The 12,562-nt window shown below is 47.0% G+C and overlaps 1 protein-coding gene across 2 annotated transcripts in view; it reads right to left on the bottom strand.

The window, feature by feature from the left end:
- Window positions 1-245: 245 nt before the first annotated feature.
- UNC5C (unc-5 netrin receptor C) overlaps window positions 246-12,562 on the bottom strand; it is a 249,366-nt gene continuing 237,049 nt past the window's right edge. For both annotated transcript variants that reach the window (XM_030947608.1, XM_030947607.1), the window contains 4 exons: window positions 10,794-10,943; window positions 10,395-10,559; window positions 5,095-5,273; window positions 246-4,859 (listed from right to left, as the gene is read on the bottom strand). In XM_030947608.1, the coding sequence (XP_030803468.1) occupies window positions 4,694-4,859; window positions 5,095-5,273; window positions 10,395-10,559; window positions 10,794-10,943 (660 nt within the window). In that variant the 3' untranslated portion in view covers window positions 246-4,693. The remainder of the gene's footprint in view (window positions 4,860-5,094; window positions 5,274-10,394; window positions 10,560-10,793; window positions 10,944-12,562) is intronic.

Here is a 12,562-nt window from a genome sequence, read left to right as displayed (position 1 = left end):
TGGCCAAGCCAGCCTGCAAACACTGAGTTACTTCATGGCCAGGTGAGAGCCAAAGTAATACCTGAAAAGACTTCTGAACACTCAGTAAAATTGCTTACAAAGTGCCCTGAAAACAAGATTAAAAAAACCAAGCCAACCTCAACAAAATTATTGTGTTTAAATTTAACCTCAGAGCTGTGGGAACTACTTGGTAGAGCATACAAAGGTCTAAGGGCCCACCCACCCCTCCCTTCCCAATGCCCCCTGCCCCCAAAAGAAGAAGAAAAGGAGAACCAAAAAGAAACTATTGTAGGTAGCAATACAAGACATTAGGACACTGTCCACAATGACAGGCTTACAGCATGTAAATACATTTATTCTATATGTAAGCAACTGAAATAGCAGGAAACCCAGGGAATGGACATGTTTGGCTCTGTGGGTATTGCAGACTCCAACATGTCTCATGAGTGTCTGCATTTCTGCCAGCGAGACAGAAAAAAGTCTTGGTCTCCCAATAAAGCAAATCTTGACTGGAGACACCTTCACTACTGCAAAATTTTCAAGATCCACTGAAACAGCACTTAGGTTCTTGTGCTGTTTAGCAAGACGCAGTGGAGCAGTTGTGATCATAAATTTTGAAAAGAAAAAAAAAACCAACCAAACCCCAAACTTACCCTATACACTGACAGTCACCTTTACAAGAACACAACACAAGAAGAACTGAAGAAAAAATAAAAGGTGAAAAGGATTGCCTCCAATAAATGTTTCTTACTCGGAAATTAAAGGTTTTCCTTGAAGTCAGTAGATATTTTATATATATTTATATAATATATATACTATTTATAGCACTAGGAATCAACATGTAATGAAGAGATGGTGTAACAAGCAGCAGAACTGCTGCAGTACAGAGCCAAAGGTGAACAACTAAAAGGAAGAGTATTTTAAAAAATAGTAATAATGGGAGGATAAGAAGCCTGCAGCCTTTTTCTTTGTTTGCTTTTTTCTCTTAAAGCAGATGTGCTCACCTGACATAAAATCTTAAAACAACTTTTAAGAGTCAGCTCTGCCTGCCAAACTCCTTTGTCAGAGCCATCCTATAGGAAGCTTCTTCCCGTGCGACGTTGCTGTGGCGGCAGCGACGTGGTGGAGCTGGGGCTCAGCCCCACGAGATGGCACTGTGTCCATGCAATCCAGGCAGAGGAACTGCTGCTGGGTTTCCTCCCACCAAAAACAATATCCTGAACCCATCTGGCTGCCGTGCTTCCCACCTGCTCTCCTTGAGGCAGCAGGATGGGGATGCTGCTGTGAACGGCACCAGCCAGAGCCCTCTCCCACAGCGCACAGTGCCCTGCCACTGCCACTCCCCCAGAAAAAAAGAAAAAAACTGAGCAAAATTAATGCAGGGAAGTGTGAGGTGAGGTGGGAGCTGCTGTCAGCAGCAGTGGCAAAGAATGGGTGCAGAGCTGCTGGGATGAGCTGTGGCTCTGTGGAGGAACCTTCCCCTGGCTCTCCCTGCCCTGTCAGGGCTGAGGCAGCCCAAGGGGCTGTGCTGGGAGCCTGCCAAACCTATGGAGCTGCTGCTGGAGAATCCACCCAGCCCGTGATTGCAGCAGGGCATAGCAGGTGGTTTCTGAGCAGTTGAGGGAAGAACAGCAGCTTCACCACCCAGTGGCAGTCATGCTGCTGCCCAAGTCATGTTCAGAGATGAAGGGTTACATTCTTGACCTCCAGCCACTCTTAATCAGAGTGTGCATCTTTCCTTGTAATAAATCCTCTCTACTGTGATGCTGTGAAAGGAAAATGCCCCAAAACACTGAGGAAGTTGCTCATCTGCAAGTTGTTTCTCTTGCAGAAGGCATCAGAGCGCAGGTCAGGGGGCTGACCAAAGGAGCATCAGCTCACAGCACTACAGATAAATAGAGACTTTGTGGCCCTGATCCAGGTGAGAAGGCTGCACATGCTGCCCACCTAGAAAAACTGAGAGCTGGGGAGCAACAAGTGAGCCTGGGGATCAACCAACACAGATTGAGCTGAAAAGGCCAAAGGGTTTAAGGACAGTTCAGCTCCTGCACCTGCCTTGGAAGAGAAGTCAAGGAAGGACACATGGGAAAGGTGAAGAAGCACAAACTGAACACAACTGTTACACCTAAAGATGGCATGGGAAGGAGAAAAGCGGAGACCTACCTTTAAGAGCCATTTTAGCCCTCTGAGGTAAGTTAAAGGTGTGGAGAAAGGGCAGAGCTGAAAGCCTCAATCCAACTCTTCAGAAGCTGAAAGCAAAGTTTCTATTAGCATTGCAGGGGGCTGCACCAGATGCCCAAGGTGAAAAAGAAGATGGTTGCTCATGGGGAGGATGCCCATGGCATCTCCACATTAAGAGAAGGTTGGGCTTACATGAGCAAAATGCACACAGATGTTGAAAGTTACAATGCATGTCCTCTGGTCTCCAGTTTTGACTGAAATGCTGGTTTGCAAACTGCCTGGCTACCTCTTACAAGGAAGGGAACTTTTTGTGCTGGCTGTCTGGTGGTCAATCAAAACCTAACTCACTGGTCAGGGAACTATAAGCAAAAAGCGACAAGGCTGTGGAAATGTCAAATGGAAAAAAAGGTCAGATGAAATTTTCTTCTCATTTTGACCGATGACATTTTCAGTTACCTTCAAAGGTGCAATCTGGAAAGCCCTGGGGAAAACAAAACTAAAAGCACAAAAGAGAACAAGCTAACTTCAGCCTCGGAAAGCATATGGAATGGTAATGCCTATGTGGGCAGGGACATGCATGTGTGCACAACAGCAACAACCAGGGCCTGGCTGGAAACCTGGAGTGGACAGGTTGGGGCAGAAAAGCCTTTCTGTGCTACACATAAACGACAGCCCAGTCAGGTGGTAAAACTACTGCAACCCTATATGCTGTCAGGTACCAAAGCCACAATTTTCAGTGAACAGAACAAAATACGTTTGCAGTGACAACCACTTTTTGTTTGCTCCTTTTGCAAAGCTTCCACCTGACCTGCTTTGTGAGGGCTGTAGAGGGACAAGTGTTCCCTGGCCAGCCACTGAGGACTGCACTGCCCTGGCCTGGTAGTGGTGCTGGCAGGAGCAGCAAAGGCAGCAAACTGCAGCACACAGGATTTCAACTTCACCACTCCACTGCCCTGCACTGGCCCACGGAACACAGGCTTCCCTGGCTGCAGCAGTGCCTGGGAATATCCACGGAGATCTGCCAAGCGCATCTCCCACAGAAGTGACCCAGCAGAGGGCTGGACTGGCAGCAGCCCTGGTACAGCAAGCATTGCTGGAGGTGGTGCGTTTCAGTGAGATCTGCAGCTCTGTGGGGAACTGCTGGCTCTTAGAATGCTACAAAACAAAGCAAAAATTATGGAGGCCCAGCTTGGGTGCATAAATCAGGTGGAGGATGTCAGTGCCTCCACATGCTTGCACCATCTCTGGTTCACAGCCACCTAAGGAATGCTTCTTGGAGCAACCTGGAGCAACCTGTCATGCCAGGGTCAGACACTTGGTGGGTGAAGATCAGCAGAGTGTCACCAGTTCATGCTGCCCTGGCACTGGGCACGGAGCACAGCAATGCTAACATGAGCTGAGCAGCCTCTATGGGCTGGCAGAGGGACTCTGGAGGAGGAGGAGTATGATGACAAAGGGAAGGACAGACAGCATAGAGAGGAATACGTCTTAAAAAGACCTTCAGGGAGGGGACAACAGGTTCCATAAAACCAGAAATTATTCATTCTGCTGCTGACAATATTAGAAATAAAGTAATAATGGCAATATTAATAGTCATTATAATCCTTGCACTAGGTACTAATCAGTAAATAACTATCATAGCAAATTCTCTTTTTCATTTTTTTCTGGGTTTCTCCCCTTCCCCCCTCCAACCACTCTGAATTGCATATCTCGCCCCTCATATAGCAAAGGGGTGGAAAGGGCGTGAATTGAAAATTAACTCAGATCCTTCATTCCCCACTGTCTTAGAGCTATTCTCCACACAGCACACAGGCTCAGTGGGACTGTCCTGGGGAAGAAAGGGAACATTTTGTGTGTTCCTGCTTATCAGCCAGAGTACCTGCTTTCCAGATGCACACCCTGATTTTCTTGGTTTGTTTCTTTTTTTTTACAAGTAGGTCTAGGAAACAGAACAATGACAGGAGGATCATTGTGAGACAACCAATGTGCAGAATTGTAGCCAAAATCTGAATTCACCAGAAACCAATAAGCTGAAACAGCCACAACCAACTGTCCATAGCCTTGTCTACAATGGCTTTAAACAAAAAATATAAAGAGCCATGGACAGTTTCCGTACCCCTGTCCAGAATTTGATGTAAACAACATCCATAGAAATTGGGATTGTTAAGAAAGTTTATCCATATATCTGGATAGCAATAAAAAGCGTTTCCTAGGAAACTGTAAAAACCTGTACCAAGCAGTGTACAGCCAAGCCGAGAGGAACATTAGGTTGATTTATATTTTCAAGGTACAACTTTGCATGATCTCTTTCTGATCTTGTGATAATGTACAAGGAGAGCACGTGTGAAGGTCAGGGCTGGTTTTTTTTGTTTGTTTGTTTGTTTGCTTGCTTTCTTCTCTGAAACGTCTCTTGTGTAACTCATTGGTCTGGGTTTTCATTTCAATTCTCCTTTGCAATAACAGGGCATTACCGCTCCCTGTGTCTGTCCTTCCTGGTCATGCCAAGGCTGCATCAGTAATTTCCTTCTGCTGCCAAAGAAACAACCGTTTCGTGTCTTCCCATTTCTTCCAGAACTGCTGCCAGCATGCTCAGGTTGCCATCAGGGAAATTCTGGGCTTCCCAGAGATCCAGGATCACCCCGGTGGGACTTGATTTCGTAGCAAAATAATTTAAGTACCTGCAATGAGCCAAAAGGAAACTTGCTCGTTTTGAGCTGCATGGAAACTACCTGAATTCATATGATTTCAACCCACCCCTGTTGTTGGTGCTGTCAAGGTGCTCATCCCCTGTGCAATCAGCATGAGCAGTGTGTCCTTGTGCTTTCAGTGGGACTTGCACCAGGATGTTTTTGCACATATCCCCCCCTCCCTAGGAGCTCCCCTGCCTGACCATACATGGGCAGCCCTGCTCACCTGTCCAGTTTGAGCTTGTGGGCCAGCATGCGCCAGTCGTGGCCCCTGGTCTGGGGAGCGTCCAGGCTGCTGCACAGCTTCTGCCTTATCGGGTGGGGGATGCTGAAAGCACTGGGCCCCACGATGGTGGTGATGGTGCCCGCTGAGTCCATGGGAGGATAATCAATGCCAGTAGGTTCCTGAGATTGGAAAGACAGAAAAAAAGCCTGAACAACCCACTGGTTTTGTTAAAAGACAAATGGTAGAAAAATGAGTGAAAAGACAATGGTAGAACTACATCCTCTGAGACACAGGGCTTTTACTTGCAGCCCTCTGCTAATCTAGTAAACAGTAACATAAACATGTTAGTCCACTGAAAAACAGAAATATTTATAATCAGCTTTGGGTAGAAAGAAGGCTTTTTTGCTCCTCTTTTTTTAGGATAAATATTGTTATAGCTGGACAAAATTGCCAGCTTAATTAATTGCTTACTGGAAATAATGAAGGATCAGCCACTTGGACACATTTCACAGCAAATTGCTGCTACTACTAGAGCACAACTGGGCTTTCCTGACACGGCTGACAAGATCCCCTTCCCACCATCTTCCCAAGCCCCAGTGTCTCACCAAGCCAGCACCAGGCTTGTAGAGCCACAGCTCTCAAGTTCAGCTCCTGGTGAATTCATCCTGGAGCTGTTCCATACACCTTGGCGTGGCTGCTGGTGAACCAGAAGGGCTTGCTAAAGATTCCAGTGGATAGCATCAGCTGGCACTGCACGTTGGGGGCCAGCTGATCTTTTTCTTTCTCACAAGGAACAGTTTATTACAGGTGAAGGGAGCAGGACAAAAAACTCTTCAGCTCCCTTGTGCAAGGGGTTTTGTTCAGACACAAGTCAGGGGATGCATACAAACAGCTAACCAATAGGGCATCCTCGAGGGAGGAAGAGGCAGATTACATCAAGCGTCTGAGGCAAATTGAGGTTTGGAGGGTGGAGAGGATGGGTCACATGGGCCAATGGGGCATCGAGGAATAGGGGAATTTCAAAGGGGTGTTGCAGACAGGGATTGGCCCGAGGTTTAAGTGGCAGAGAAAGTTCGGGAATCAAGGGCTGGGTTGTCTTGACAGGCAGGGAAAGAGCTGGAACAAGGGGTGGGGAATAGCATGAGGGACAGCTTTGAGGGAGGGTAGAACCCAGTGGTAAACCAACTTGGGGAAAACATGGGGGTACAACAGAACGAACCACTTAACAAGGAATCAATAAAATAAATTCCAACTGCAACACAGGCTCGCACTACTGACATCCCTCTGGCAGTACCCAAGCTCTCTGAAGCCGCCAATGCTCTGCAGACCACAAACAGTCAGTACCACCCCAGACACAAGCTGAGCCCTTATCTGCTTGTGACTGACTCTGGAAATAGATGGAGAGCATGTGTTCAGAGCAGGGGCTGGGGTGGGGGGGGGCAGGCACTGCACCCTCTCCCCAAGACACCTGCTGTGCTCCAAGGCAGTGTGGCAGCTAGCGTTTCAAGGGAAAAGTCATTCCCAAAGCCAGCTTGTCCCCTGCAGGTGTGGTGTTGATGCTCTTTGATGTGGTCCTCCCGGCTGGAGGGGTCCCCATGGCACCACTGCTAACACCTCAGAGAATACAGCAGTTGGCTCCTCTGGGCAAGGATTTTGTCTTCTCCTTGGCCTGGATGGATTTAGTGCCCAAAGGCTTGGTAGCTGGTGAGACAATGATAGCTGGTAAATTTGGATGGTTTTGTTTGTTTAGGAACAGCAAGGTCCTGCAGGGACCATGATGGAAAAAACAGCAAAAGTGTCTGGTTCTGCCCTAATGCTGCTCAGTCTATTTCACAATTTGGTATTCTTTTCTAGTAGAAATGAGGGAGCTGCTTCTCCTCCTCCTCTGCTAGATCACAGCCCCAGGCAGCCAGAAACACTCATACTAAAGACTTGTCATTAAATATCAATTTGTTTTCTCCTCTGTGAACTGTCTTGTTGCTTTGTGTCAAACTGGCTGTTGGGAAGGAACCTGTAATACCTGAAACAGTCTTAAAGCCAGGCAGCTCCTGGCTGAAGCTGTAATCACAAACCTCCCAAGGATTTTGCTGGAGATGCTCACAGTCCTGTGCAATCTCTGGTTTACCCCCCAAAAGTGTATTCAGAGATGGAAAGGGAAGAGCCAGTGTCCATGAGCAATACACAGAATGAAACCTTCTGGCTCCACTCTTTTATGTACACCAATTAATTCTCTTCCACTGTATAAATACAAATTTTTTTGGCTTTTTTTTTTTTGTTTGTTTGTTTTAGGTTTTTTGGGTTGTTTTTTTAAAAGGCATGGCATTTTAGGCAATTAGAGAAATTTCTAACTAAGGAAGATTTACACAACCCTGTAATGTCCTCAATTAACACGTTGAATGTGGCATCTGTACTTGGGTGCCAAGGCTGTGGATCACAGACTGCCTGTCCCAACCCCAGTACCCAAAACCTGGCAGCAGGTACTGCCCAGGAGCCAGGAAATTGATGTGCCTGATGCTGGTGCTGTGTGCAGGCTCACCCACACTGGGAGGTTGGAAGTGGCAGCAGGGTGGTGGCACTGGCATTGCAGACTGATAACCTTTTCTTTATCTTCTGGGCCAAAGGACACACGTGCTGCCCTGGCTCTCTAGGTGGCCTGCAGCCTGAGGGGCTTCAGGATTGCTGCAGAAGGGGCCCAGGTATCTGTAGCATTGTCCTGCGGCTCTTCTGTGTGAGTATCAATGGTACAAGATAAAAACAGAGCTTCAAAAATGAATCAGGGGAGACCTTTATCACAATTTTCCTCCTGCTTTGCAAATGTGCATGTTTTGGTACTCACTGCATTTGTGTTTTGGAAGTCCCAGTGGTAGACACTGTATAAAGTCAGTATAAGACAGTTTAATCCGCAGAAGTTTTACATCCTTTGCAGTGGACAAAAAGAAAGCCCATCAAGGGAGGATTCAGGAAACTGTGTTACTAAATTTTTATCACAGGGTGACACTGGCAGAGAGACAGATGCAGCAATAAGGAAAGATGCCAGCACAGTCCTGCAATGCCTAACTGCTGGCTGGATACCACTAGCCTAACCTCAGAAGCAAATGTAAGGAACGAGAGCTATGGTTTCCGATGCCTGGTCTGATGTCTTTATCACGCTTCCAGAAGCATACATTGCTTTCCAAGTTGCAGTGATTACCCTTTCAGGTGATTACCCTTTCATCAAATCTTTGAGTTATAGGATTTTTCCCTAGTTGACCTTATATCCCAGCTCTTAGCAGCCCAAGGTCCTCCTGTTCCTTGCAGGAGTTTGGGAATATCACAAGGTGTCAACAAGGGGCAATTTTGCAGGAGGCAGCCTTGATCACAGTGGTATTGCTCACTCCCTCTATTCATCTTTGATGGATAGGATCACAGCACAAGACAAGAATATTATCCTGTTCTGAATCTATTACCAGGCCCTATTACACACAACCAGCTGAAGATGATTATAGTGTATACTTGCATTTCATTAAAGTTACTTTCAGCTCTTTCTCTTCTCTGTGAGGTTAAATTAGTGATTACCTCAATGCAGCACTAATTGTTTATGATGCTTGTTTTACCATCTGTCCTTAATGCAGTGTAGTCCCCAGATGAATCTGTAACTTTACACCCACTAACCAAGCAGATGTTATGGGTAATGGTGCTCGCTGTCAGAGCCCTACAGCACAAGCAACTTTCATCTCTGCTCTCGCAGCCCTTCCCCAAGCCAGCCAGCAGTTATTGCCACCTGAGAGTCTGCTCCTCATAGCTGCCAAGGGTACCAGAGATAAAACCCACCAGCACATTCACTGAAGTCAATGCCACTTCACACCTGAATTTGTTGCTCCATCTCAGCCCCAAGCTTGACTGCCCCACGGAGCTAAAATTCTCCAGGTGCTACACAGCATTAGCAAACTTATGATAGTATTTCTTCTGGAAAATGCCAGCCATTGTCACCGTGCAGTAGTTGGAGCCCAGCTAGCCCCACAGAAGGCACGCCAAGAGCCTAGCTGGACAGCTGCGTGGCCACTGCGCCCCAGCTCCTGACAGGAGGCAGGCGGGGGAACAGCTGTCTAAGGAGCTCTCCCCATGGCAGGGTGAGGAAGGCAGCACCTTGTAAGGCGGGCGGACAGCAGCAGGAGATGAATGCAGCGCAGACAAAGGCGAAGGAGGCAGCACAACTCCGCAGCAGGAATGAGGAATAGGTTTATTGAAGAGGGTAGGATAGGCGCCAAGAAAGGGTCTGCGAAGATCCGCCCCGAGGGACAGAGGTTATAAAGTGATCCAGAGGGGAGGAGCAACCCACTCCGTGGCCAGTAACTTAACAGAACATAATGATTGATACAGAACAGTAACAAATGGGGGGCGTGTTGGGGAGGGACAGCAGTCTCTGCTCCAATCACCCTCTGCCCAGCGTAGAAGATTCTGGGGAAGAGGCGCGGGCAGAAGGTGACGGACAGGGAGGTTGCTATAGAAACACAGGAGGGGTTAACAAAGAAACCATAGCAACTAAGGAGGGGACTAAGGATTGACATAAGAACAGATACCAAAGAGCGGGAGTTCCCAAAGCAACAGCGGGGGGCATTGAAAGTTAGCTGAACCGGGGGAAGGTGGGCATGGAGCCTGAGGCAGAACCATTGTAACTGAAACAGGGGGAAACAGAACATACCAACTTGAACATGGCAAATACAACTTGAATAACAAACTCAACTGTAAACTAAAAAGCGGCCATACCGCAACAAGCCATCAAAAGAAAAATTGCCAAAGACAAAAGTCAGGATTTGTAGTAGTAGCAAAATAGAAGGAGAAAAGTTACTGCAACCAGACCATCTGATATTTCCTACTGCACAGCTGCTATTACGTGGGATCAGAGAGGAGTGGCTCACGGAACACACAGCACTGACATTTTCCTATTCTCTTTTCTCTCTCTCCAGGGAACTATCAGACATACTGGGTCTCATGGACTGCCAAGTAAACAGGACCATAAGAGCTTCAAGAGATGTTTTAGGGAGTGGTAGGCAAAGAGCTCCTCCAGAGAGACACAGAAAGGCAGCACAAGCAGAGACACCTCCCACATTTGAAGGAGGGATGCTTCCTTCCAGATGAGAGAAACTAAGGAAAAATGCAACAGGAGAGACAAAGCAATGACTTGATCTATTCCTTATGTCCATACCAGCAGTCAGGAGCAAAATGGGAAGCACAAAAGAGGTCCCAATGAGAAAGGTTTTACCTTCTTAGCCATCCCATATCCCTGGAGTTGGATAGAAAACTACACAAGCGTCATTTACCTCTGAGACAGAGCAGTTAAGCTGGAAGATCTGTCCTTCTCCTTCGACCTGCCGCACACACAGTTTGCACACCAGCTCCTGGGTGTTCAGACTGAACCTTTCCAGTGTGAAGGTGCAGTGCAGGTTCCTCTGACATCCACTCCAGATGTGGTAAAAGGGAATTTCCTGCAGGAGGAAAGCAAAAAAGTATAGTCAGGGAGGGATGTGGGACCAGGGCATGGATGCTATGTCACCAGGGACTGCAGGCTCCGTGCTAACATGACTGCAAATGGCCCAGGGGAAAAAAATGTCCATGGAACTACAGCCTGACTCCTGGTGTTTTTTAAACACATCTGTGTGTGACAGTATTTCCTTAAGGCTCACTGCTAGCATCCAATGTGAATGTTATGTTATGCTCACCTGGTATTTAGCCAGCAGCTTGCTCTTCCAGAGAGAATGGGCAATGTCATGAATGGACAGACGGAGGTTGTGGGTACTTCCCTTGAAATGCAAAGTTTTAGGCTCTTCCAAAAGCTGCCCACCCATCTGCTGCTCAAGCTGGAGGACCTCCTGTAGTATTGGGATAAAAAGAAGAAAGTGGTCAGGTTTCATCAAGACAGCACACTGGTTTTCTGAGTCCTCAAGGTTGTGTGCTGTAGATGCTGTAACCTGTGTAAAACAGATTAAAAAAATACACAGGCATCACACAGAATTGTGTGTCCCTGTGAACTAGAACTGCATTAGTTGATCTGATTGTAACCCTTTCACCTCCTTCATCCAGCAGCAGCCCAGCAGGGAGACACAGTGTTGTCTCACATGTCTGGTAAGCAGAAGGTCAATTCTATACTATTCAATGGAATGTGAAGACTTTGCATGCAGTCACTGTTTGCGTACAGAAATAGCTCAATCTCTGTTGCTCATCAAACTGGACATCTAATGGTACTACTACTGTCTGGTTTTTGGAAACTCTTATTTGTGTAGGTCCTGCTGACATGGGACCTGTGCATACCACTGGTCAGCTCATGGTCTCCTACCCCGTGGCAGAGCAGTACAGGAGATAACAGATATCAGCCCTGACACTGGCCAGCAGGATGGCATGGAAACAAACCCAAGAGACAGAGATGGAGCATTTTCTTCATACAAATACACAGGTTCAGGGCTACTGAGATATTGATCATGCAATTAAAAGCTAGCAAGCCAAGAATCTGGTCCTTTTATGAAGCTAAATATAAGCTTGTAATTAATAAGACCACAGTGGAATGTTGTCTACAAACAGCCTAATTGTGGACCACATGGAAGAAGCAAGTATAAAGGCACTTCCACGAGCCCCATTAGAAACCAACAGAACCAATCTCAGTCACATTTAATTAAAGGAGTCAACCAGCCAACCAGTCTCATGTGGCTAAAGACAATCACACACGGTGGAGATGCTCAAGGAATACAGAAGCACACAAAGATGGGATTCTACCCCAGCTCAAATAAAGGAGCCCCCAGTTTAGCTAAGATGCTTCTGACCACATTAAGGGAGGTAGTAAGCATATAAGAAAAGCATCTGGCAGATCTTGAAGCTAAAACAATGTTCTTTTATTGGCCATTAGAGGAAAAGAAACAAAATCAGGAAACCTTTCAAATTAAGGGTATGCCAATGAATCAGTTCCAGCTTCTTTCCAGTGCCACCTAATTACTTCACCAAGATGTCTAAAGAGCAATCAATAGTAATTATCTGATTACTATAGATCTTCATTATGTTCCAATTACCTCCCTGGAAAGTCCAGAAGATGACTTGTGGAATGGTGTGAGCTAATTGCAGATGCCACCTCTCAGGCATGCGGGGCAAGTGTGCCAACAAACTGCTCCTGCACCAGCTCTGGGGGCTGCACTGCTGTGGGGGAAAACTGCAGTGGGATGCTGCACCTTCCCACCCACCAGATCTGTGTTTCTAGTTTCAACAACCCACTTCTGGTAGCCAGCCTGGGCCACCGCAGCCCTTCCACAGGCTTTAACTGGAGGATGCCAAGCAGCCTGTGCTTCTCCCATGCCGTTTAGCTAATTAATTCAGAATTAATTTGGAGCCATGACTTGCACAGCCCTTCAGACATGCTGGCTGGTTCCTGCCATACGGCCTTTTTTAGAGCAGTCCTTATCCCGCCGGCTGGCACCTCTGTGTCCTCCTGAGCCAAAACTGAGCT

This window comes from Camarhynchus parvulus, chromosome 4, assembly GCF_901933205.1.
Source record: "Camarhynchus parvulus chromosome 4, STF_HiC, whole genome shotgun sequence".
Taxonomy (NCBI): domain Eukaryota; kingdom Metazoa; phylum Chordata; class Aves; order Passeriformes; family Thraupidae; genus Camarhynchus; species Camarhynchus parvulus.
The sequence above is the reverse complement of the archived record's forward strand: the minus strand, read 5'-3'. Positions and strand labels throughout refer to the sequence as shown.